The sequence below is a fragment of the Palaemon carinicauda genome, chromosome 26 (genome assembly GCF_036898095.1).
Source record: "Palaemon carinicauda isolate YSFRI2023 chromosome 26, ASM3689809v2, whole genome shotgun sequence".
Lineage (NCBI taxonomy): Eukaryota > Metazoa > Arthropoda > Malacostraca > Decapoda > Palaemonidae > Palaemon > Palaemon carinicauda.
In genome coordinates this window covers 103,853,114-103,877,680 of record NC_090750.1, presented here as the reverse complement: position 1 = coordinate 103,877,680, position 24,567 = coordinate 103,853,114, and the positions used below count along the sequence as shown (strand labels likewise).

The 24,567-nt window shown below is 40.0% G+C and overlaps 1 protein-coding gene across 1 annotated transcript; it reads right to left on the bottom strand.

The window, feature by feature from the left end:
- Window positions 1–23,977, bottom strand: LOC137620355 (uncharacterized). The gene is made up of 6 exons (XM_068350586.1): window positions 23,852–23,977; window positions 19,421–19,581; window positions 18,753–18,834; window positions 6,746–7,133; window positions 6,446–6,546; window positions 1–715 (listed from the first exon to the last, which is right to left on the bottom strand). The coding sequence occupies exons 1-6, from the start codon at window positions 23,858–23,860 to the stop codon at window positions 503–505; spliced, it is 954 nt and encodes a 317-aa protein (XP_068206687.1). The 5' UTR covers window positions 23,861–23,977; the 3' UTR covers window positions 1–502.
- Window positions 23,978–24,567: the final 590 nt, after the last annotated feature.

The following is a 24,567-nucleotide window of genomic DNA, read 5'->3' as shown; positions in this document are numbered from 1 at the left end:
TTTCACTAACTATTGTGGCCTGGTATCACTGTTTGCCCGTCTGCCGTGCTCGATCGTGTGGACAGGGCTTAATAACCCAATATCTATTTCATATGAAAACCTGACTATTTGTTGACCTTTGTAGCTGTAAATCATAGGCTTGGGATTCAGGTTAGGCCTAGGCCAAAATTAAACAATTTTCAACTTGCAAACAGCTTCTTGGAAAATACTTAGTTTGTAAGTAGCGGATCTTCTGTGATACAAATTAAAAGAAAGCTAACAGCAAGTTAAATTTATGATATTAATATTGATTATTACTGCAATTAATATCTTTGGAATCACAGGATAAAAATTTTAAAATTTGTGCTTCTTAATTTCTACTAGCTTATGGAGAATACAACTAATTTTTAGTTCTCTTCTTCTCCCGTACAAAAGAGACTTGTACACTTATGTTTTGGAATTCTTCCATTGTTGAATATATAAAATTGAGATCATGCTTAACATTTTTAAATTCTTATCATAATTAAGATACACTAATCGTTTCTTCGGTCAGCGGTAACTCTTGCTTAATAAATTCCATGTATTTTTTATATTTTTGTTTAAGGTAATTGTAAAGAAACCAAACACAATAAATAGAAAAGCATATCGAACCGAAGATGAAGAATCCTGCAAAAAATAGCAACACTTTAGTCGTAGTGTCAAAACCTTTAATACCGGCCCTTTGGTACCATGCAACCTGAAAGAGAAAAACTTGTTAAAACCAAATTTCGAATAGGTTTGTAGCATTGAAAAAATTATTTAATAAATATTTTATTTCTCAAGTTATTTTTAACCCTTTTACCCCCAGGCTCTTTGGAAATTTCCAACCCTTAACCCCCAAGGGGTTATTTTTTTCCCAGCACATTTTGCAGTATATTTTTTTTTAAATTGCTCTAACAGCCTTAATTTTTGTCATAGAGAGGTCAGGTTAGTCTCATTCTCTTGGAAAATGCCTGAATTTTTTCAAAAAATTATCAAAAATATGAAAAAAAAAATTTTAATAGCATTTTTTTGCAAGGACGTACCAGTACGTCCATGGGGGTAAAGGGATGGGTTTTGTGAAACGTACCAGTACGTCCTTTGGGGGTAAAAGGGTTAAAATTCCAACCTGTTACAGTATCTTTAGTGCGTACTGTACTTTATTTAGATAAGGATTTCTTTTCGTTAAGCTAATGTGGAAGGGAGTTTCAATCTTGATTTGAATAGCCTGCCCAAAAGTTAGCACCCTTCTCAGATGTCAATACTGTGACAGTAAGACACTTTTTAGTTTCTAGTTGGAAGTTGGTAAACTGATGTCCAAGATCAATTTTTTCCCCATGTGTAAGAGCTTTGATTGTATCGAGATTGAATTTTAATGAAATTTATATACACACCTGATGTTCATATTGCTTTGTCCCTGAAATTGATTCCATAACATAACCACAAAAACTAAAAATTTATAATTTTCTTCCCTTCCCTTGGTGGGCAAGAGGTGCTTCCCCAAGGTATCATCTGGTGGTTAATATCAGTCTAAACTAGTCCTGTCGAAAATATCCTATCATCTTGACCTCGATAGTCAGGGGGGCGGACATGTATATGGACAGTAGTTATCGATAGAGGTAAAATATTTTATTATTGAAATTCAATTTATTTCTATGGACCTCTCCTGATGTTCATATGGCTGACTCGTACTGATGAAGGTGGGTCAAGGGAAGAGATAGAAATTGTGGGTCATGAAGGGAAGAGATAGAAATTGTGGGTCATGAAGGGAAGAGATAGAAATTGTGGGTCATGAGAAGGGAAGAGAGAAATTGTGGGTCATGAAGGGAAGAGATAGAAATTGGGGGTCAAGAAAGTTAGATAGAAATTATGGGCCATGAAGGGAAGAGATGAAAATTGTGGGTTAAGAAGGGAAGAAATAGAAATTGTGGGTCATGAAGGGTAGATAGAAATTGTGGGTCATGAAGGGAAGAGTTTGGAAATTGTGGATCAAGAAGGGAAGAGAAATTGTGGGTCATGAAGGGAAGAGATAGAAATTGTGGGTCATGAAGGGAAGAGATAGAAATTGTGGGTCAAGAAAGGAAGATAGAAATTATGGGTCAAGAAGGGAAGAGATAGAAATTGTGGGTTAAGAAGGGAAGAAATAGAAATTGTGGGTCAAGAAGGGAAGTGATAAAAATTGTGGGTCATGAAGGGAAGAGATGAAAATTGTGGGTTAAGAAGGGAAAATAGAAATTGTGGGTCAAGAAGGGAAGAGATAGAACTTGTGGGTTAAGAAGGGAAGATAGAAATTGTGGGTCAAGAAAGGAAGAAAAAATTGTGGGTCATGAAAGGAAGATATAGAAATTTAAAGTCCTAAAAAAAAATTACTCGTTCATCAGACTCGCCTTTTAGTTTAGTGCCCTATTCTAAACATCAACTGTTACAACTTAGTCATCCATCAATAAAGTTAAAAGAATCAAACTTTTAATTAGAATGGAACCCAAGCTGTTACTATGGTGACTAAAAGCCAATAATCTTGGTAAAAGAACCATGATCTTTCGAAAGGAAAGCATAGCTGGAAGCTGGGTGACAGGACCTAAACAGGTAATGCTACCTGTACTTTGACCGAAGACTTATGTGGCTGTTGAAGCAGAGAGTTAATTAAAATAAATAGTTTTTATGGTTAGGAAAAATTATTTTATTAAAAAAGGTGTTTTTGTTACTATACATATAAACCTTCAACCTGGTTTACTGACCCGAGATATGTCAATGGACTTCGGCCCTTTAAAGGAGCAAAACCCATTACACCTGACTACTACATACCTACCCAAGTATACGTTAGTCGTAGGTGTGAGGGTAGCCCTCCTCTGGGCTATTTTTCCCTCTTGGAGCCTTTGGGCTTATAGCATCTTGCTTTTCCAACTAGGGTTGTAGCTTGGCTAGTAATAATAATGATGATAATAATAATAATAATATATTCTTCTAGATATGAATGTCCTGATGTATAGTATGGGCATTATATGAGTAATGGGTATACATACATTCTATCCATCGTGTGCCTCAAACAGAAGGATAGGAGAGATACTTCAATACAAACCAAATTGTAAAGGTTATAAGTTTGCCTATATCAGTCATCTAGTCCAGCTCCATAAGTGGTCAAATTACTGAACCCTAAAGGAAGAGAAGATTGGAGACAAACCGGCCAGAGATTCTTACCTTTCGTTACTGGATTTACATCGTGACCGTTATATGAGGAGATGCTTCTTATCTCTAGAGGAATCTATGCTTGTTACACAACCTGTTGAGCAGCTACTATAAGTCACAAGGAGAATGGCTCTAGGGACTTGTGGGTGTACTTCTGCAAGTTTTGCTGGTGAAGGTTCATCTCCTTCACCTTGGAGGAGAAGGTGGGGCAGATTCCTCTTTACCTCATAAGCTCATGCTTTAGATGGACAGTGCGAAGGCTCCCCAGAAGCGGAGTACGAGCGCTTGATAATCTCACGAGGATGGAAAGAGACCGTGTTTTTAGAAATTGCCTGAAGAACAACCTCTTGTACTCTGGTCTGAACCACTGGGTTCTCTTAATTAAGCGTTATAGCTCCTTCACAGGACAGAGAACAGGGTTATCCAAATTACTAGTTGCATCTAGAAAGGAGGAGACTGAAAAGGACTCGAACATGGGGTCGTGGACAGTGGGGTTCTGAGTCTTGGCAACAAACTCTGGAACGAAGGTTAACAAGACCTTCCATCCCTTAGAATGACCAATGGCAGAGAAGATGTTCCGCAACTCTCCTAATCTTTTTGCTGAGGCTAGACAAAGTGAACTGGAGTGTCAAAAACTTGTCTGCTACTCTTATTAAAGCCTCGTACATAGCTAGGTTGTCCCAAGTATGTTAAAAAGGGTCTTCTATGACTGCTGATGAGTCTTGGACTGAAGACCAAAACACTGGCACTTCTTATTCAGCTGAGTGGCTAACAGTCTATGGTTTAAGATCCCCAAACATATAAGAAGCTGGAAAGTATTATAGATCGCTGTAAGACAATTCTCATTGGTAAAATGAGAACAGAGTGAAAAACCTTCCTTGTACTTGTGCTAATAATTAGCTAAACTGATCTGTAATGTTACTAAACTGTTACGGATAATGCATTTTGGCGACACCGAGAGACCACATAAAACAACCGAGGCATCGGAAATTACCTCGAGCTTTACCAAATGCGTATCCTTATCGATCGGTAAACCAAGCGAGGAAGAGGAGGAGGCTGAGGCCAATGATCCTGACAGGGGATTACAGCATTACACTTGATAAGTTTATGATGTCACTGATGGTGGAGAATTTTAAAAATTTGGTATATAGCATGGATCTTTTCATGGTGCATGACGTCAAATTCATGCATAACCTGGATGAGGGGTTTTAACCCTTTTACCCCCAAAGGACGTACTGGTACGTTTCACAAAACCCATCCCTTTACCCCCATGGACGTACCGGTACGTCCTTGCAAAAAAATGCTATAAAAATTTTTTTTTTCATATTTCTGATCATTTTTTGGAAAAAATTCAGGCATTTTCCAAGAGAATGAGACCAACCTGACCCCTCTACGACAAAAATTAAGGCTGTTAGAGCAATTTAAAAAAAATATACTGGAAAATGTGCTGGGAAAAAAATAACCCCTTGGGGGTTAAGGGTTGGAAATTTCCAAAGAGCCTGGGGGTAAAAGGGTCAAGCTTATAAGTGCATCACGGATTAAATGAAGGCAGCAGTGAAGTTGGTCCCTATCTTGACATTACTCAGCTCTCCTTCAGCCACAGATTCTCCAGCAACCCCAGTGGAATTCCCACAAAATAGCGATAATTATGATGGTAGATGAACCTCCTTCCCTTGCACCAGAAAAGTAAGATAATTTGGTGTTTTTGTTCTAAAGTACTTTCATAATAAAGTATATTAACAAAAGAAGAAAATATATGGTATGAATCTTTCAAAATGTTACAATATATATGGAATATTTATAATTAATGTTTAGTCAATGGAGTGAGTGAGTGTATTTGTAACTAATACTAATTTTTTTCTTTTCTTTACAGCAGTGATAAGTTATATATGTTACATATAATACTGTACATGTACCCTACATGTTCGCTACTACGTACAGTATATACATCTATAGTCCATTTCTTTTAGCGATGCATATTTGCACCGACTCGCGGCAGAACCCTTTTAGCTCGGAAACGTTTCCTGATCGCTGATTGGTTAGAATTATCTTGTCCAACCAATCAGCGATCCGGAAACTTTTCCGAGCTAAAAAGGCACCGCTGCGAGTCGGTGCAAATATGCATCGCTAAAAAAAATGGACTATAGTACGCCTTGAGGACTGCATCAAGAAATTGAGCAATTTTGCCGAGCAAAACTTTTTCCGTAAACGGTAAGTGATGTACGTGCCCTGTACAATCCTATCTTTATTTCATGGTCTGGGAATATTCATATGTTCATTGAAAAAAGAACTACTAACAATATTGACGTTGCAGTAAGCGAAATGTACGTAGTTAAAGGCTACGTATTAGGTGGCAAGTTGGTAGGGTTGTGAGAGAACCTTGCGAAGACAATGACCATTTAAAATTGTGTTGTGTCACCTTACCTAATTAAACTGTAATGTGGTGATAGTACTGTACTAATATAATAATATATAAAGTACATAAGGCAGATTGGTGACAACTTGCAAGTCTTCTTACCTAAGGTACCGTAATGTAGCAGTATTAGCAATGTACAGTACAATTGCCTTAACTTTCACTTATCATTTGTACTTATTTCATATGAGATGTCTGTTGCTGAAGCTTACACATGCACTTTAATCTCTATAATTTTCCTCAAAAAAACTCAATACACAACTAGAATTCTCTAAGAAATCAGAATACAAAGATGAAACTGTGAAATAAGACAGAGTATACAAATAAAGAATTAAATGATGGCAGTGGGAACTAACTGCCAACTAAGTCATGGGAACATTTCCACAATCATATGTGAAGTGACATTTTATTTTATTGAAGCAAAAGACTGATGAGACTGGGATTTTAAGATTCACAAAATTTGGCTAAATTATTAGTAATGCAGTTTTGGTACATCTTTAAATTCTTTATTGACCTCGGTATTTTAAGAATAAAGATAGTTTGAAGAAAGAAGCTTCACAAAATAAAAACCTGGTTAAGCAAATTCCTCAAGATTAGAAAGAATCTAACTATAACAACTTTAAGAAAAATTTATATAGCTCAACTGCCTTCTTTGAAATGGCCTTGGTAAACACAAAAAAAAATGACAAATTCAAAGATAATCAGTATGTATTATTCCTGACGGTACAAACCTTTAGCTATTTGTTAGGGGTATTACTTTTGGCGAATCAGCTTCGCCAAAAGTAATACCCCTAATAAATAGCTTAGGTTTATATTCATTACGGAACAAATTAATTAAGTTAAACTGACCCAACTTTCTTTGCGAATCCTTCCATAGTTCTTGGTTTCTTCGCTCATCAGTTGTGCCGCATAGCTTTTTGGTGCGACACCTGTTTCTGTAAATCCCCAGTCTGTGAAAATGAAATAAGAACAAAATTGGTACAAAATGATTACAGTACTGTAATGCTATCTATAGTAGCATATTGATATCAATGATACAAAACTGAAACGTTCTTACTTATCTTTCTCACAGTTATTTTTTTCATTTTTCATTTACAATGAACAATTCCAAATTTTTAATTTCAAAAAAAGTAATTAGCTTCAACTTACTTTCTAACATCGCCGGAGCGATCAAGTAACATGATGCTAAACCAATAAGGATGGCACCTATTATCACAGATAAGATTAAAATAACCTTTCTTTGGTACTTTGGCTTTGGCTTTGGCTTTGGCTTTGGCTTTGGCTTTTCAGCAGAGATATCCAAAATGAGTTGGTTTCTATCATCCTCGATTGGACTCCTCAAAATAGGGTCCTCGGCTTCATCCTTTCTTTGCTTATCTTTGTCGTCTGTTTTCGCATCTTTGATCAATTCTGTCTTCTTAAGGTCTTTAAAGTCTTCTTCCTCACTATCAGAATCGGACGAGTCGCTGTCTTTACAGTATTCTAGTTTTTTTGGTTCTTCTTCCCTGTGTTCGCCACTGACACTAGGCTCTTCTCTCTGTAAAGATGAAAAAAATAATAATAATTTTAATAACATTTATTTTTCAATCCTTAACTGCGAGTTACGCTAATTTCTACGAAGTTTTAGTTTTTACCATGATATGAAAATGATATAGCAGTTAAGGGATTTTGACGAAGGAAAAATCTATTTCTGGGGAGAGACCTGTGGCGCCCGGTGAAAAGAGTCCTTCTTATATACCTTTTCTGATAAAACCTTCCAATTATACCAGAGAAAGATAAAAGCATGGAATGCTGAGGTTACAACCCTCGCGCGAGCACCTTTAGGGTGTCGTGTATAAAGCAAAGGCGCGTGAAATCCACTATTCACAGGTTGTCTTCCATTTAGTTAATTCCTTCGTCAAAGGGATGGGCCGATACAAAGGCCCTTGCCAACCACCAGCGCCACACCACCCACGCCACGACGCGAGCGCCATCTGAACAACATCCTTCTGTATTGGCCATGATGGCTTGGAAAGGAAAGGGTGGGATTGTGTAAAATAAAGGGGAAGGGTTTCACCGGGCGCCACAGGTCTCTCCCCAGAAATAGATTTTTCCTTCGTCAAAATCCCTTTTCTGGGTCGATCTGTGGCGCCGGGTGAAAATGTACCAGAGAATGCCTTCCAAGCCCAACAATAACTAATTTAATGAGGGGAGAGAAACAACACCATGTAAAGAAAATCATAAATAATTAAGGTAAACAAACATGATAACAGGGAAGCCTCCGAGTATCAGAGGAAACATGCTACAAAACTGACATGGCTAAGAATATCCCAACCCTGTAACAACGGTAATCAATAATAGTTACAAACATAACCTAATATGTAATAAACTTAGGGCTAACGAACTACCAAGGAAGCGGCGTCGTGGTGCGAGTGGCGGGTAGGAGGGAGAAGAAAAGAGATGGATGAAAGGAAGAACAAAAGATCACTGGGGAGAGATACGGCTCCCAGCTGCAACTGTTGGGTATTTAAGAGCCTGTAAGTTCATTAGATAGTGGCGTTTGAAGACCATAGGAGATTCCCAACCCGTGAACTTTATAAGGTCATCAAAGTCCATCTTCTGGGGGAAATGATCCCGGATTGGCTTGTCAAACGAAGTATAGGATCTATAGCCTAATACCACGTATGGGAATGGTACCTCCTTGTTCCCTGATAAACAAGGGGCCAGACGATCGGGTAGCAGTCGTGGCTAAAAAGGCCCTGAGAGTGGTGACCGGACATAGAAAAGTATCTTGGAGAAGAGGAATAACTTTCCAAGGGGACCACCTATTTTGGGGGTTAACGGCCGAATCATATTGGCGAATTGTCGAGTCCCTTTTGACTGATTCGATGAAGAAATCGTTTTCCGGTTCAATGTTCGAGTCTCTACGAGCTGCCAACTTCCTGTAGTCCACAAAGTTAGGGTTTTGGACATCCTTGAGTAATCCGACAGTGAGTTTGGAATACTCGGGTCAGTTTGAGGAACGGAATCCGGATGGGACGGAGTTTCCACTCGAGGAGGAGAGGAAACCAACTGTTCTTGGGCAGTGAGGTGGTACTAAAACCACTGCGCCCCGGAAGGAGCGCAGTCGGTGTTAAAGTTTTTAGAAGATTCACTGGGAGAGATAGGGAAATCTTCCTCTAATGGTTCCAATCCCGGGGTAATGCGTCCATGGCATGAGCCCGAGGGTCCAGGATTGGGGTCACATAACAAGGAAGTTTGTGATTGATCTGAGATGTGAATAGATCTACCTGGATGCCTGGAACGAACCTGAGTATCCACCGGAGTGAAATTCTGACTCCAGGGAACTCGTCCTGGATAGTGAGCCCGTTCTCACACCCTGGCCTCCCGCTAGGTGAGGTGCTGACAGGAACCAGTTCTTTTCTGTTGCCCAGGCGAAGAAAGTGACCAGGACCTGATTCAGGTTGGGTGACTTGGATCCTCCCCTGTTTCCGTAGTGTACCTCGTCTGTGCTGTCTGACACTACTCTGATGTGGGTCGACCTCGGAGGAGTCTCTCTCTTCAGGGTCAAGAACACTGCCATGGCTTCGAGAACATTGATATGGGACTGTTTCATGGCTAGTGACCAAGAACCTGAAACATCTGATGTTCGGAGAAATCCCCCCATCCACTTAGAGACACGGCTGAATGGAATGTCACTTGTGGAGGTGGGAATTGTAGAGGAACCGCTTTGGAGAGGTTCTTCGCTTCGGACCATGGGCGTAGTCTCATTTTCCCGACAGAGGGGATCTTCGAGACCTTGTCTTCTTATAGGTACTGTAGCTCTCTTTCTCCAAAATCGATTGATGTCTTGAGTTTGGCTTTTATTAGGAGATCTGTTACTGAAGTGAATTGGGAAAGGCCGAGGATACTTTCTAGGCTCTTTGGACACCTGTTTGTGCTTGAGAAATTCTTGATCTTGGAACCTATTCCTCTTACTTTGGAAGGGAGAGACAACGTGTGCTTCGAAAGGTCCCACTGAATGGCTAACCATTCTAAGTGGCCTGATGGTCGCAGGCGAGACTTATGGAGATTGACCCGAAATCACAGGTTGTCGAGCGATCGAAGAAATTCCTTCGTAGCTCTGTTACCTTCTATGGCCGGCCGGGCCCAAATGAGCCAACCGGCCAGATAAGCAATGATCTGTATCTCTTGGTTCCTGAGTTGTTCTAACACTGCCTCTCCCAGTTTCGTGAATATCCTGGGATCAATGTTGAGGCCGAAGGGCATGTCTTGAACACAAAGGCTTTCCTGCTTAGGTGGAAACCCAGATAAGAAGAGAAGTTTCGAGCTATAGGCGCAAGCTAATAGCGGTCGGTAAGATCGACAGAGGTGGTGACGGTCCCACGGGGAAGTAAGGTCCATACCTAAGAGATAGTCGTTTGATTGCTTTTTCTTGAGTAACCCTGTGGTGTACTCTTTCAGGACGGGAGTGTATTTCTGGGAGAAGGTCACTGGCGGAGGAGGAGGACCTTGAGGCCATTTTCATCTCAAACCGTTAGAGACTATGCTATGATCCCACAGACCGAGTCCAATGATCACGAAAGTGGTAAAGTCTTCCCTCTACCAGGACCACCGCGTTGTGAGGGAGTGAATCTAGGTCCTTCCCTTCTCCGAGCCCCCTTTTTCCTAGGTCCGCCTTGATGTCGGGACTGTCTTCTACTCCTGTAGCTTCCTCTCTGGTGTCCATGAAAGGAGCCTGAGGGTTCGGATCTAGGGCTGCATGCAGGCAAAACATCCCAACGGAGTTGGGCTGTGTACCTGGGGAATCAGTGAGGTAGACCACCTGATGATGGGGGGTCAGATACAAAATCGTCGAACCAGAGGAAGGCTGTGATGACGAGTGGGAAACCGACTATCAATTCCTGTCTGATAGAGGTCTCAGACAGAACGTACTTCCCACAACTGACCCGATCAGACCAACAAACGTGTAGGTCGAACTGGAAGGGCAGAGCCTGGAATTATCGTACCCCCCAGGCTGACAACATCCTGGTCCAGACAGATCGGGCCTGCCCTTTAGGAAATAATACCGTTACCTTCGGTACCTTGTCTAATCTAACCAAGGCAATCTCTTTCAATCGAACGAATCCGTTGAATGGGAATTCTAGTACCTGGGAGTAAAATCTAGGTCCCCCAGAGGGAGGACGTCTATGCCCTCCAGATTTATGGTACCACCTATATCCGAGTTCCTGAACGGCACTGACTCACCACCATACCTTAGAGCTCGTCATAGCCCCTTGGATTTCCTTAGAATGTGTTGCTTTTAGCCGTCACCGTTTATGCAGGGTAACATGAACATTAGGATCCTTTAATGGTCCTAGGTCGGTGACGTAGGTAATTGCAAAGCTGAAGGCTCAAAACTCATCCCCACATACCTGCCCGTCCATGGGGTCGTTGTCCAACCTTAGAGAGGACACTCCGAGGAGATAGGGACCTCTAGATGGAGCATTCCTTCCCAACTTCGATACCCAAGGGTGGAGAGCCTCTCTTTGCAGGCCAGAGAGAATCATCATCATCCTGATGGGAACCATGCAGGCGAACCTTCTGTAACACAAAGGGGACATAAGTCTGGATGTTCCTTGAACTTTGGTTAGCGATCCTATTCACAGGCTGGGATCAGCTGTATACTCTTAAAAAGCCATTTTAAAGACAAGTTATTTAATGTATTATCTTCTGGGGTATAGTGCGACACTTGTATTCATGAAATGTGACACTGTTGGCGCATTCGCCACTGGGTGGAAATTTATTTCTATATGAACACTATGTTGTATGGATATTTATCCATATCTAGACATAGTTAGAATTGACTATGCATAAATATAGGCATAATTAATGTATTTCTATTTGAACACTATGTTGTATGGATATTTAGCCATATTTAGACAGTTAGGATTGAATATGCATAAATATAGGCATAATTAATTTAATTCTATTTGAACACGATGTTGTATGGATATTTATCCATATTTATACATAGTTAGAATTAAATACATGCATAAATATAGGCATAATTAATTTAATTCTATTTGAACACGATGTTGTATGGATATTTATCCATATTTATACATAGTTAGAATTAAATACATGCATAAATATAGGCATAGTTACGTTCATAAATAATTTTTTTTTTTTTTTTTTTTACAGGTAAAACAAAAGATTGGCCAGCCGTGGTCTGAGTGATCTCCGACTGTACCAGATCTCCGGTAACCATCCCCGGTACAAACAAAGGTCCGTCATAGTGACAATGTGAACCAGAGGAAATCTAATATTAACCTCAATGCTGATCGCCTGTACGATATCCGGTTAAGCCGGAGATTCGATGAAAAAGAATCGTAATGACGATATTGTGATAATTCATGAAAAAGGGTTCATACCCTGATTCTGAGCGTGTGATTGATCTCAGTTTGTACCGGAGAACCAGTGACAAAGGTCCGGCAACGTGAAAACGTGATCCTCATCGGTACGATAACATTCTCTAAAACTGAATGTCTGTGTTATCTCAAGTGAAGCCGGATATTCGATGAAAAAGGGACCGTAATAATGAAACTGTGAAATCCTCATCGGTATCACATTGTTAACTCCGGTTCTGGACGTCTGCTTGATCTCTGTTTGTATGGGAGATCCGGTAGCAAAGGCTAGTCCCCGTGAGATCGTGACCGTCACCGGTACGATACCATTAACCTCAATGAATGTTTGAGTTATCTCCAGCGTAGCCGGAGATTCGATGAAAAAAAGGGGCCGGAAAGGTGTAATTGAGATCAAACATGACAAAGGTTCGTGTGCAAAAAGGTCTCAGCCGGAGTCTGAGTGCCGGATTTCACCGTTGCACTCCAAATATCTGACTAGTTCTCACCCAAAGAGTATCCATTATAGCGGCGTATAACTCAAGGCGGAGCTAAACATAACTCAAGGCGGAGCTAAGGGTGTCGGTATAAATCGAACCCAATTAATGACTCATACACCAACGTTCCTACTAATAGTGTTAGCTATATTAACAGTAACCACATCAATAAAACGTGTATAACATTAAACGTACTATCATCAACTCTGATAATAAGAGGAGGCCTGAATAACTCGTGAACGTATAAAAACGGAGAACGGGAAAATCACCTCCCTTACTCGAGCTAATAAACGAGCACCTTATGTTCTCACTCTCAAGGTTACATAATAAAAGCTAACATCACACAATAATATAAGGAAAGTAAAATAAAACTGATTGTTTTTATTTTATTTTTATTTTTTCCTTTTTCTTTTTCATTTTTAGTCATTGTAATAACCAAAAACGAAGAATAACGACAACGTAACCAATAAATAAGGATATAGTCTAAATCGAGCCTTCCTGGGGCGAGTACAAACTAACAGACTAACAGACTAAATCGCAAACGTTTAAATCGCTATTCGGCCAAAACCATTGTTGGCACTATAATATCCAAATGTTTGTATATTTGTAATTTACCTAATGTCTGTTAATGACATAAGGATAAATAACTTAAAGCAATCTGCCGACCTGCGAGGGTCGGGGAAGCAGTGACATGCCCTTAAAATAAATATAAACACCAGCCTTAGCTAAAGGCAAGGCAAATATAAGTGTTAAGTGTATGGGCGACCTCCGGTGAAGCCGGAGCGTAATGAGATGTCCTGAATAATGCCGTCTTAGCCAAAGGCAAGGCAAATATAAGTGTGAAGTGTATGGGCGACCTCCGGTGACGCCGGAGGATAATGAGATACCCTGAATAATTCAATTGTGGCTAATAATTCAATTGTGAAGATATAAAAGCCAAGCCGCAGCTAAAGGCTAAGGCTTAGATCATAGCAAAGCGTATTTACAACCTCCGGTGAGGCCGGAGGGAGAAGAAAGGTCCTGAATAATTATTGTGAATAAAAACACAATTGTAATAACAATGGCTATTGTGGATATGGCCGTGGCCTGAGACCGCAGTAAGGGCCACCGGAGGGTCGTATCTAAACAATATGAAGCCCGTCCCATGTAGTAAACAATATATAAATATAACAATAGAACGAAAGTCATTGAGAATCCCTCAAGCCGGAGTAGAACTCAAGGCGGAGTGGAAAACGTTCATAAACTACTCCCGAGCCGTAACGGGGAGAGGACGAACACGGACCAAAATAACGCTAACAATTGAAAAGTCACGAAAAATAAATAACTCTTAAGTTATCATCCACCCCGAGGGGGAGAGGTGAGGGAGGGAGAACCCGTTGAACGCACAAAACGGAAAACGGGAAATCCGCTCAACCACCAGAGCAAAGAAAGAAAACGAGAGAAAGGGGTAACTCGTGACTGCGAACAGAAAACGGGGACCCCTATCTCTCGCTCTCTTGGACACAAAAACAGGACTAAAAATCACACAACACTATTATAAACGTATAAAATAAAAATGTACATCCATATAACACTACGATCGAAGAATAGCATCTGCTAAAACTTTAAATAAATAGCACAGTCGAGTGACGAACGCCTCGGAGGGGCGGGCACTAAACAAATACAAAGCTAAATCGCTATCTCGTTCGTAGGCTGGACTTACTAGCAAAAAGTACCATGAGCATAAATACACAAAAAAAAAAAAAAAAAAAAATAAAAATAATAACGGTTCTAAAGGCATAAGGCCAGGGACTTAACCAAGAACCTAAGTGACAGAGTACTAAACGGGCAGACAAAGATGAATTCCCAACAAGTGAACAAACAATGGCCGCCATGTAAGGCCAGACGGGAATAATAAAACAGACTATACTGGATATAAAACAAAAGCCCGGTACAATAAAATACTGTCAAAACAAACTATGGTACTTAACATTGGAATGTGTGAAGATGGAGCTTCGGACATGACAAAATAAATCCACGATTGATAAAAAAGACCGAGAGCACCACAAAACAAATCAACACTTAGTATTCCAAAAAGAAGGATGTTGTTCAGATGGCGCTCGCGTCGTGGCGTGGGTGGTGTGGCGCTGGTGGTTGGCAAGGGCCTTTGTATCGGCCCATCCCTTTGACGAAGGAATTAACTAAATGGAAGACAACCTGTGAATAGTGGATTTCACGCGCCTTTGCTTTATACACGACACCCTAAAGGTGCTCGCGCGAGGGTTGTAACCTCAGCATTCCATGCTTTTATCTTTCTCTGGTATAATTGGAAGGTTTTATCAGAAAAGGTATATAAGAAGGACTCTTTTCACCCGGCGCCACAGATCGACCCAGAAATATACCTTAGAAATGGTGCTTTAGGAGCATTTCACTGGGCGACACGGGTCGGAGCCCAGAAATTAATTCTAATAAGCCTGTATCATCCCATAGTAAGATCACTCAATGCAGTATGGTTAACTAGACGGTGTCGCAGAAATCACATTTGGTGGTCCAGGAGCCCCAACTTACTGAGTACAGTACTCTCATGCTATCAAATTTGTGTGTAACTAGAAGTGGGGATGAGGAGGGAGAGAAATAGCGTAAAGTGCATCATTGAAATTCAGTTCATTTTGATAAAGCTTTCTCTAGACATGATACTGAATACTGTGTGGAAGTGGAGGCGAGAAAGTGATAATATTTAAAATTTAAATTTTTCAAAAAAGGGTTTTGATAAGACAAAAATAAAGCTTTGAAAGTAATTTCAAATTTTCCTTGCTATAAAAACCTGGGTCCTTTCACCCTTTTTTCCCCCAAAGGACGTACTGGTACGTTTCACAAAACCCATCCCTTTACCCCCATGGACGTACCGGTACGTCCTTGCAAAAAAATGCTATAAAAAATTGTTTTTTTATATTTTTGATAATTTTTTGAAAATATTCAGGCATTTTCCAAGAGAATGAGACCAACCTGACCTCTCTATGACAAAAATTAAGGCTGTTAGAGCAATTTAAAAAAAAATATACTGCAAAATGTGCTGGGAAAAAAATAACCCCTTGGGGGTTAAGGGTTCGAAATTTCCAAAGAGCCTGGGGGTAAAAGGGTTAAAATAGGGAATGCCTTCAGTAGAGCTGACATCGATGTTGAAATCATTAATGAGGTAATTAGCAATAGGTGGCGAGTTTGGGGCTGCAAAAATCTTCCTTCTTGACCTTTGGCTCAGCAATGAGAGGGCGAGTTTAGGTGGATAGTTCATCTTAAAACGACATTTGAACAGCTAAGAAAAATTCAAATTACTTTTAAAATCTATTTGTTCCTACATGTAAGCAAACCCTTTGTCTTTTAAAATAGGAATACTCACTTATTGAGGAGTAGGAAATAAAGTGGGTTTTTTTTCCCCTTGGAAATGTCAGTCTCTCCGCTCCTGTACAAGAGCAAGGGAAATGATGCAAGCAGCATATCATAGGGATGCGTAGGCTGCTAGGGTATCGGACAGTACACGGTTATGTATCTGGTACTTGGTTGAAAAAGTAATCTTTTTCCTCTTGAGGGGAGACAGTCTCGAATGAAATACAGTACAGTACCTGGGGTATGATGGTCAATGAGTTGAATTTCATTCAAATGGTAAGCAGCTCTTCTAGGAGAAGGACACTCCAAAATCAAACCGTTGCTCTCTAGTCTTGGTTAGTGCCATAGCTTCTGTACCATGGCCTCCACTGTCTTGGATTAGAGTTCTCTTGCTTCAGGGTAAACGCGGCCACGCTGGTTGTTACTGTTCTTAAAATACTTTATTTTGATAGTTTATTTCTTTGCTTATAGTTTATTTATTTCCTTGTTTCCTTTCCTCGCTGGGATATTTTTCCCTGTTGGAGCCCTTGGGCTCATAGCATCTAGCTTTTCCAACTAGGGTTAAAGGTTAGCTTGTAATATAAGAATAAGCTCCCCTCATAGAGGGAGAATGAGGGAGAACTCCTTCTTATAGGTCCAGTCTAATAAGCACAGCACTCACTCAGAAATGCAACTTACCAGCATCAATATCAGATCCAGTGTGTAACTATATAAATGCCTCATCTTCCAGTGAGGGGATGTAAAGAAGCAGAAGAACCATTCATTCTATATCCTCCAGACTTCCATCAAGCCAATACCATAGACAAGATGCTTCCTATAGGAGCTGAGCTGGCTATACAACTACTCGAGCAGCCACCACAGGGGCCAGAATAAAAGTTGAGGGAATTGTGGGTATATTCCCTTTGAAGGTTGTTTAGCACTTTCAAACTTCATCATTACCTCATAACCTGCCCAACAGCAAGATTCTTTGGAGTCTAAAGTGGGACTAATACCATTTTGTGAGCTCTAGATTATGCTGATACCTCATTCCACCCAAAAGGGTTGAAGCGTATGCTCTTTGCCACCTTACAGCATAATTTTCCCCATAAGAGTACATATTAGTTACATCTCCCCTCCCTTCACGAGTGTAGGGAAGCAGGAGGGTCTTGGAAATACACAGCACCTTCCAAAAATTAGGGTTTATCCTTTTTAAAAGAAAGAAAAAAAAACTTTTTTTCAGGGATAGGAGCAGTGTGGTCCCCAAAGACCAGTATCAGAGCGGGATAAGGTAGACACAAGAACCACAAGGCTCCAAGTTACCTAAAACTAAACAAATGATTAACCATACTTACAAAGAGTAGATGGAAAGGGCTCATGATTCAACTCACTCACCTCTAGAGTGGTCACCCCAAGAGAGAAAGCTAGACGTCCATCTGCTGAGGGACGACCCAGTTGAGGATTCATTTTACCAGACTTCCCCATCTAGGGGCCACATGATCGGTCCAGTACGAGTCCAAGAACTGGTAGCAGTACCATGAATTAAGGTACCTTCCCTGGTTCCGTACTCTCTCTCTCACTTAGTGGGGAGAGTTCGGTGGGAGTCTCATGTCACTCATATCGATCAGTTTTCCTGGATTTCTCCGATGACTTTTTCTTATTCTTCTTTGAAGTACAGTAGCAGCATCTGAAGAACCTGAGGAAGAGTGCACATATTTCTTCTTGCTAGTCTTCTTCAAGGTCGAGGTCTTGGGGGTCAATCTGAAGTAGGGGAGGAAGAAGAAGAACTAGAAGAGGAGGAAGAGCTCACACGTTTCTTCTTGCTAGTCTTCTTCAGGGTCGAGGTCTTGGGGGGCAACAATGATGATCCCAGGGAGGAAGAGTCAACAGGGGCCTCTTCAACAACAAATGAGACCACACCGGCAGGTGCCACACCCTTCAGTCTCTCCACAGGTATAACAGGAGACAGGGCAGACACAGCAGGGGAAGCCTCAGAAGTCCTGGCATTGGTCAAAACTTTTAGTAGGTTTCCCACCGATGGAACACCAACAATGCCCAAGGAAGGCCAAAAATACTTTTGATTCAGGTCGTCGTTGTTGGTCTGCACAGCCTTGGGAGACCATCAGGTAAAAGATGCAGAATTACCTTCACTAGCAGGTGATAAATTCCGTTTTCCATGAGGATTGCACTGAGAAGCTGAAGTGTTCTTCCGCATGCATTCCTACAGAGGACCCTGCCATAGAGAAACCCTAGATGCATTGGAAGAAAAGGAGATATAGAGTTACTTCAGCATAACCAAAGCGCATTCCAAAGTGTCCTTCTTAGCCCTCTTTTTCTTGGCAAACTCCACCCACTGCAGAGGAGGTCACAGCTTGCAGTCATTGCAAGGGGATGATAGTCATGTCCCCTACAAAAAATACAGATGATAGGAATCAATAGGAGATTTGAACTTGAACCTGCCACATTTCATATAGAGTTTACCCGAACAGAGCAGTCGCATGTCTTTGCACTTCTCCATTTAATCTGTAAAGAGAAAAAGAAAATTAAAATGGCCTAAATTTTTAAAGGAAGCAAAAGTACGTCCAAAGAGCTTGCGGCTGAATTCAAAAGTGCAAGTCTTGTTGACAGATTGGTGGGTAAGGCTTCCTCTGTACCACCTTTTACTAGTTATATCTACCTGGTTAAATTATAATGGCTGTCCCAGCTTCACATGGAGTCATATTCCCATTAAAGAACAATGGTTTGTATTAATATAGGAACTAACCATGTTTTTATCCTTGTTGCCGAAGCTTTCACTTGGAAGCGTATAACAAGCCCAGAGCATAAAGTCAACAATTGTGTTTCAGAGCTTATAACTATCATACAGAAAAAAATTATTATTGGGTAAGTCATTGAAGTAAAAACAATCTATAACCAAAAAGAAGAACTCTTCTATCAGAGAAAAAGTACTGTACTTACATTATCTGTGACACGTTCAAGTACACTGAGTAACAGGAAATTTATAGGGAGATCTCTCGGATGTGCACCTTCATGGATACGACTGCAAAACAATTTAGAATCAAAACTATGCCAACATATTGTGCACGACAAAGAAAATGATAGATTATGATTGATTAAAACGACAATGTTGTGCTGAATTCTAAATGATTGCCAAGTAATGTTGTACTGTACAAGAAAACAAATGAACCCTTTTACCCCCAAAGGACGTACTGGTATGTTTCACAAAACTCATCCCTTTACCCCCATGGACGTACCGGTACGTCCTTGCAAAAAACTGCTATTTACATTTTTTATGCATATTTTTGATAATTTTTTGAGAAACTTCAGGCATTTTCCAAGAGAATGAGACCAACCTGACCTCTCTATGATGAAAATTAAGGCTGTTAGAGCAATTAAAAAAAAAATATACTGCAAAATGTGCTTGAAAAAAAAATAACCCTTGGGGGTTAAGGGTTGGAAAGTTCCAAATAGCCTGGGGGTAAAAGGGTTAAGAACAGTGTTGAATAAAAATTGTACAGGAAAATATATATCAAGTCACTCTTTCTCATTCATTACTCTCTAGATAATTTCCAAATAAACTAAAGAAGTTTAATGAGGAGACACAATTCAGTAAATAGTCCTCTTACCTGCAATTTGGACACTGCACGCTTGAATTCGAAGACCACTCGCTAGTAAGGCAAGGACGGCAGAATGAATGTCCACATAAAAGAGCGACAGGAGGTCGAGCATCATGGTCATAACGCTCAAGACACACACTACAAAGCTCTCTACTATTCCCAGCAGCCATCTGTTTGAGAAAAACCAACCACCTTTAGAGAACAGAACTTTATTTTTCATTTTTAATACAGTATTTAAAAGTACTCGTGCCTTAATTCTACAAATGTCACGCGAAGTGCTGAAAGCAAAGCCTTCTAATGTTAGCAATGCTCTCTTAATGTTTTTCATCACATATGACTGGCAGAAGTAAGGGATAGAAAAATGTCCCAAGAATAATTGTATTACATGAAAGGGGCTCAAGTCCCTTCTCCACCCCAGCTAGGATAAGTGAAGGCCAAGCAATGGCTGCAGACTACTCAATAGGTGGATGTATAGGCTGCCCCAAAGCCACTTATCCCTAACTCACAGAGAATAGTTTTTAGGGCTGCTAGCAGAATTTGAACTTACGATCCTCAGATCGTGAAGCAGTCCCTTTACCCCAAAAAGAATACTGCAACACTTTAGGGATATATGTGCCGGGAGATGCTCTAATGTATCTCAGTGGCCAGTATTCAATAAAATATAGAAATATTCCAAATCAATTGGTATTTTTCCTATGTATACAATCCTGAGTCCTTTAAAATCTAGAATATCATCACAAGTTATTAACAGGTGGCAAATGCGGGCGAGTAACCCCGCCAACTCTCATGTCAAATTCTCTTCACTTTTGACCTTCGGCTCAGGTCCGAGGGGGTTGGTTGATGTAAGAAGTTTAACTTTAAAAGAATAGGGTTTGTAAAGATAGGAAAAATCACAAACCTTTAAAATAATTTATAGTTCAACTAACTATTCAAACACGAGTCTTTTAATGAGAATACAGCCTCGGCAAAGCTGTAACAGCAATTCAACAAGGTAAATATAACTACCAATGGGTAGTGAGGAAGCCTGGGGCATCCCTATGCCAGACCCTTAGGAGGTTGGTGAAGTTATCACCAAAATCCTGCAAAGTATAGGACCAGATGCTCCGAAAACTCCTGATAAAATTGATGCAGCCCAAATTCTTGGTTCATAGGGACTCTCTCCCTCTCCTAAGGATGAGTCTCCTATTAAAGAACAATCATTTGAATTTGTGTAGAAACAAATCTCAAACTTTTCAATCAATTTGTATTTTTCCCGACTGTACAAATCTTGTGTACCGATACACCTTCCTAGTCTGGGTTTGTTCTCGATACTATACCACCTCTCTGTCGCGTACATGAGATGAACTCAGTTGAAATCTAACAAGAATTTAGCCAAACACTTCTTGGTTGGTGTTTATATCTTTGGTGCAGCAGGATTGTACAAGGGTGAGGACAAAGATACTGTACAGGAGTGCTGGGGGGAGGAAAAGTGAGTACGTTTCTTCTCCCCAACTGCAAACTTCAGAGTCGAGGATATGGGCACGGTAACAATTATTTTGGCAGGAGATGAGTCACAGGTTTCTCGCAAACAGCAGGTGAAGACTCATTGATGGTCGTCATGTCTTCTGGCGCATTTACAAGTGGATGAACAGGCGGGGGAGGTCACAGCAATGGAAGGTGTTACTCCTACTTTCCCTGAAGCAAGTCCTGAGCGCAAGCCGGCGTCTAATCCCTCCTTCAAAATTCCTCCAGAGGACCCAGCCTAAGAGGAAACCGAAGAAGGCACAACATTCGAGAGGCAGAAGTAGAGGAGGAGGAACTAAAGAGCTTTTTTGGCAAGAACTTGGGTAGAGAAGGCCACAACTTACACCTCATCACAAGGGGATGACTGTAAACAGTACAAAGAAGATGAGGATCCCTAGTGTCTTGCCATAACCTGCGATATTTCTTGCTAGGTTTACAAGGGCACACTCGCATGTCTGTGGGTGGAGTCTCCATATGTCAATACTGTACACAAACTACCGAAGGAAAAAGCATAACACTAAAACAGGCAGATGAAGCAGTAAGAAGTATGTCCGTGCAGCTTGCAGCCTAAATCAAAGGTGGGAGCTTCGCTGACTGCTGGTTGCTTGACGCTTACCCTCCATTCACCAGCAAATACAGACATCTGATCTATAATTAAACAGCTGTTTACAGTCATGCCAAAATTATACTCATATTAAAGGACAATGGTTTGTATTTATGTAGAACCAAATAGATAGCATAGATTAAGGTAATATTACAGTATAGTCCCTCCCAATGCCATAATTACCACTTGCTAATACATTGGAGCTTGATGTTTTTTTGTTTTTTTTTGCGAGCGAAGCGAGCACACGGCGGAGTAAAAACCATTTGACTTTATCAAAATATTACTGAAATCTTGAGTGCACAGCGGAGAAAAAACCATTAGACTTTATCGAAATATTACCAAAATCCAGAGCGCATGGCAGAGCAAAAACCAATAGACTTTATCGAAATATTACCAAAATCCAGAGCGCATGGCAGAGCAAAAACCATTAGACTTTTATCAAAATATTACTGAAATCTAGAGCGCACGGCAGAGCAAAAACCATTAGACTTTTATCAAAATATTACTAAAATCTAGAGCGCACAGCAGAGCAAAAACCATTAGACTTTTATCAAAATATTACTAAAATCTAGAGCGCACAGCAGAGCAAAAACCATTAGACTTTTATCAAAATATTACTAAAATTTAGAACGCACGGCGGAGCGAAAACCATCAGACTTTATGGAAATATTACTAAAATTTAGAGTGCACGGTGGAGTAAAACCCATTAGACTTTAATGAAATATTACCCAAATCTAATGGTTTTTGTTCCGCCGTGCACTTGCTTCGCTCACGAAAAAAAAAAAAAAAACATCAAGCTCCTATGTACTGGCAAGCAGTAATGGCACAGGGTGAGACTCTACCGTAATATTACCTAGATTATCAAGTCATACAGTCCTATAAACCATTTCATATAATGTATCCTACAAGTACCACTTAAACTTCTTGATAAAGGTTCAGGGTGGGAATCAAGGGCAAGGTAGCAGCTCTATTAGATCCTGACGGTATAACTTTACCCATGCACCGGTAGGAAAAAAGCATTCAAAATTTTACGTATGCTACGAGCTGGAGGATGAGTTCAAGATGTATTTAGGTAAGTGAAGGTAGATGGGTGCCAAACTGCGGATGAGTCGAGACAAAAGTGTCCTATGTTGGGTTAGGGAGGAAAAGCCAGATTTGATATTTACAGCAGGGTAAGCGGAGGCTTTGTATATCAGCGGCCAGTTCCTCATGTATTGATTAAAAATGGTCAACTAACTTATACTTTTCCCCCCTAACCTAACCTACAGGCTATTTCCTTACCTACTTACCTATTGTGGGGGGGGGGGGGGGCGCTAACGCCCCCCTGCGACTACCCTTACACTATCGTATTCTAAGTTAGCCATAATAATACATACAGGTAGCCGCTATCATACATACACCCCTGGTAAGCTTAAGATTTTTTTTTTCTACAACCTTACATTGAAATATGCTAATTTTTGTAGGTTACTGAAATTCCCGATCATTTTATTTAGAATTTCAGTAATGAAAATCATGAAACCCTAATATTGTCAAAGGCTCTTTTGAGCGAGAATATTTCACTAAAATCAATTTTTTAAGCGAGGCAGATTTGCACCGACTCGCAAATGTGCCCTTTTAACTTGGAAAAGTTTCCTGATAGCTGACTGGTCATATTAGGATAAAAATACTTCCGACCAATCAGCTATAAGGAAACATTTCCGCGCTAAACGGGCACCCCTGTCAGTCGGTGCAAATCTGCCTCACTAAAAAGAATTGACTATAGGATAGGGTTAATATATTGGGGTTATAAATTATTTTTTTTTTACATTTTTAAGTAAATATAAAAAATACCATTCCTTAGCGAACAGGCTATAGCTCCTTGTATCTATTAATGATGTAAGTAGTAATAGCAATGAATAAATGATAATAGGGTATAGTAAAACAAGCAATACAATAGTAAAACAAGCAATACAATAGTAAAACAAGCAATACAATAGTAAAACAAGCAATACAAATGATATGTCAGTTCAAACGTTTGATATAAAATATCAAAATCTTAAAACCTGTCAAACGTTTTGGGGTTTAATCCCGACGCAACACCCTTTTAAAATATACTTTAAAACTCCTAGTTTATCAAAGAAAGGCTTAATTAATGGATAATTATCAACGATAAATGCTTATAATTGAACGTTTTTAAGTGACAAATAAATTAACATCCGTTAGTAACCTTTGAGATTAAAACACCGGATTCATCTAAGGTTTCAGTGATAAGCTACGCAAAAATATCCAAAATATGGTCAAAATTTTCAACATATGACTTCTAAACTATAATAAACAATTATCAAAATACTTACAGATCCCATTGAATTGTGTTCTTACAGGTGGACTACCAAAAAAGGTATATTGCCATATATACCTGACAGGTATAGGTATCATTGCCTCATGTCCCACGGTCGCTTTGTTTTGATCCGTACGATAACTGCGACCGCTGTTGCTCCGGTGATGCAATCAAGGTTACCAGGTTTCCTAAATGAAAGAAGGCCATAATTTAAACAACGGAAGCTTTAAAAGCCCAAACCATTAGTAGAAAAAGGAAAAAAATATAGCATTTATTTCCCTCCCATTTAAAACAGGCCAAATTGATATATTTGGCACGGAAAAAGGCCATAATTGAGGGGTTTGGCCGGATAAAAGGCCAACCTGGCAACCCTGAATGCAGTGTTGCCAGATTTGTCTAAAAATTCCCAAAACTTGTGGTAAAAGATCCCCAAAACTCATAAAAAAAATCCCCAAAACAACCCAAAAATTCCTATTTCCAGATATATATTTTCTTCTGATCATTTAGGTTTTATTAATATAATCCCCAAAACTCATAAAAAAATCCCCAAAACAACCCAAAAATTCCTATTTCCAGATATATATTTTCTTCTGATCATTTAGGTTTTATTAATATAGAAATTGCTCGCTATACTTCATATTAGTGCAAGTAAAATAATTGCAACAATATTAAGGTTTACTCATCTTTGTTTCTTCATAGACATTTGTAAACAATATCCCACCAGACACCCAA

Coding starts and splice junctions, on each gene's coding strand:
- LOC137620355 (XM_068350586.1), bottom strand. Junction 7,134..18,752: donor TTGAACGTGTCACAGATAAT/GTAAGTACAGTA, acceptor TCATCTTTACAG/AGAGAAGAGCCTAGTGTCAG. Junction 716..6,445: donor GGATTCGCAAAGAAAGTTGG/GTCAGTTTAACT, acceptor TTTCTCTTTCAG/GTTGCATGGTACCAAAGGGC.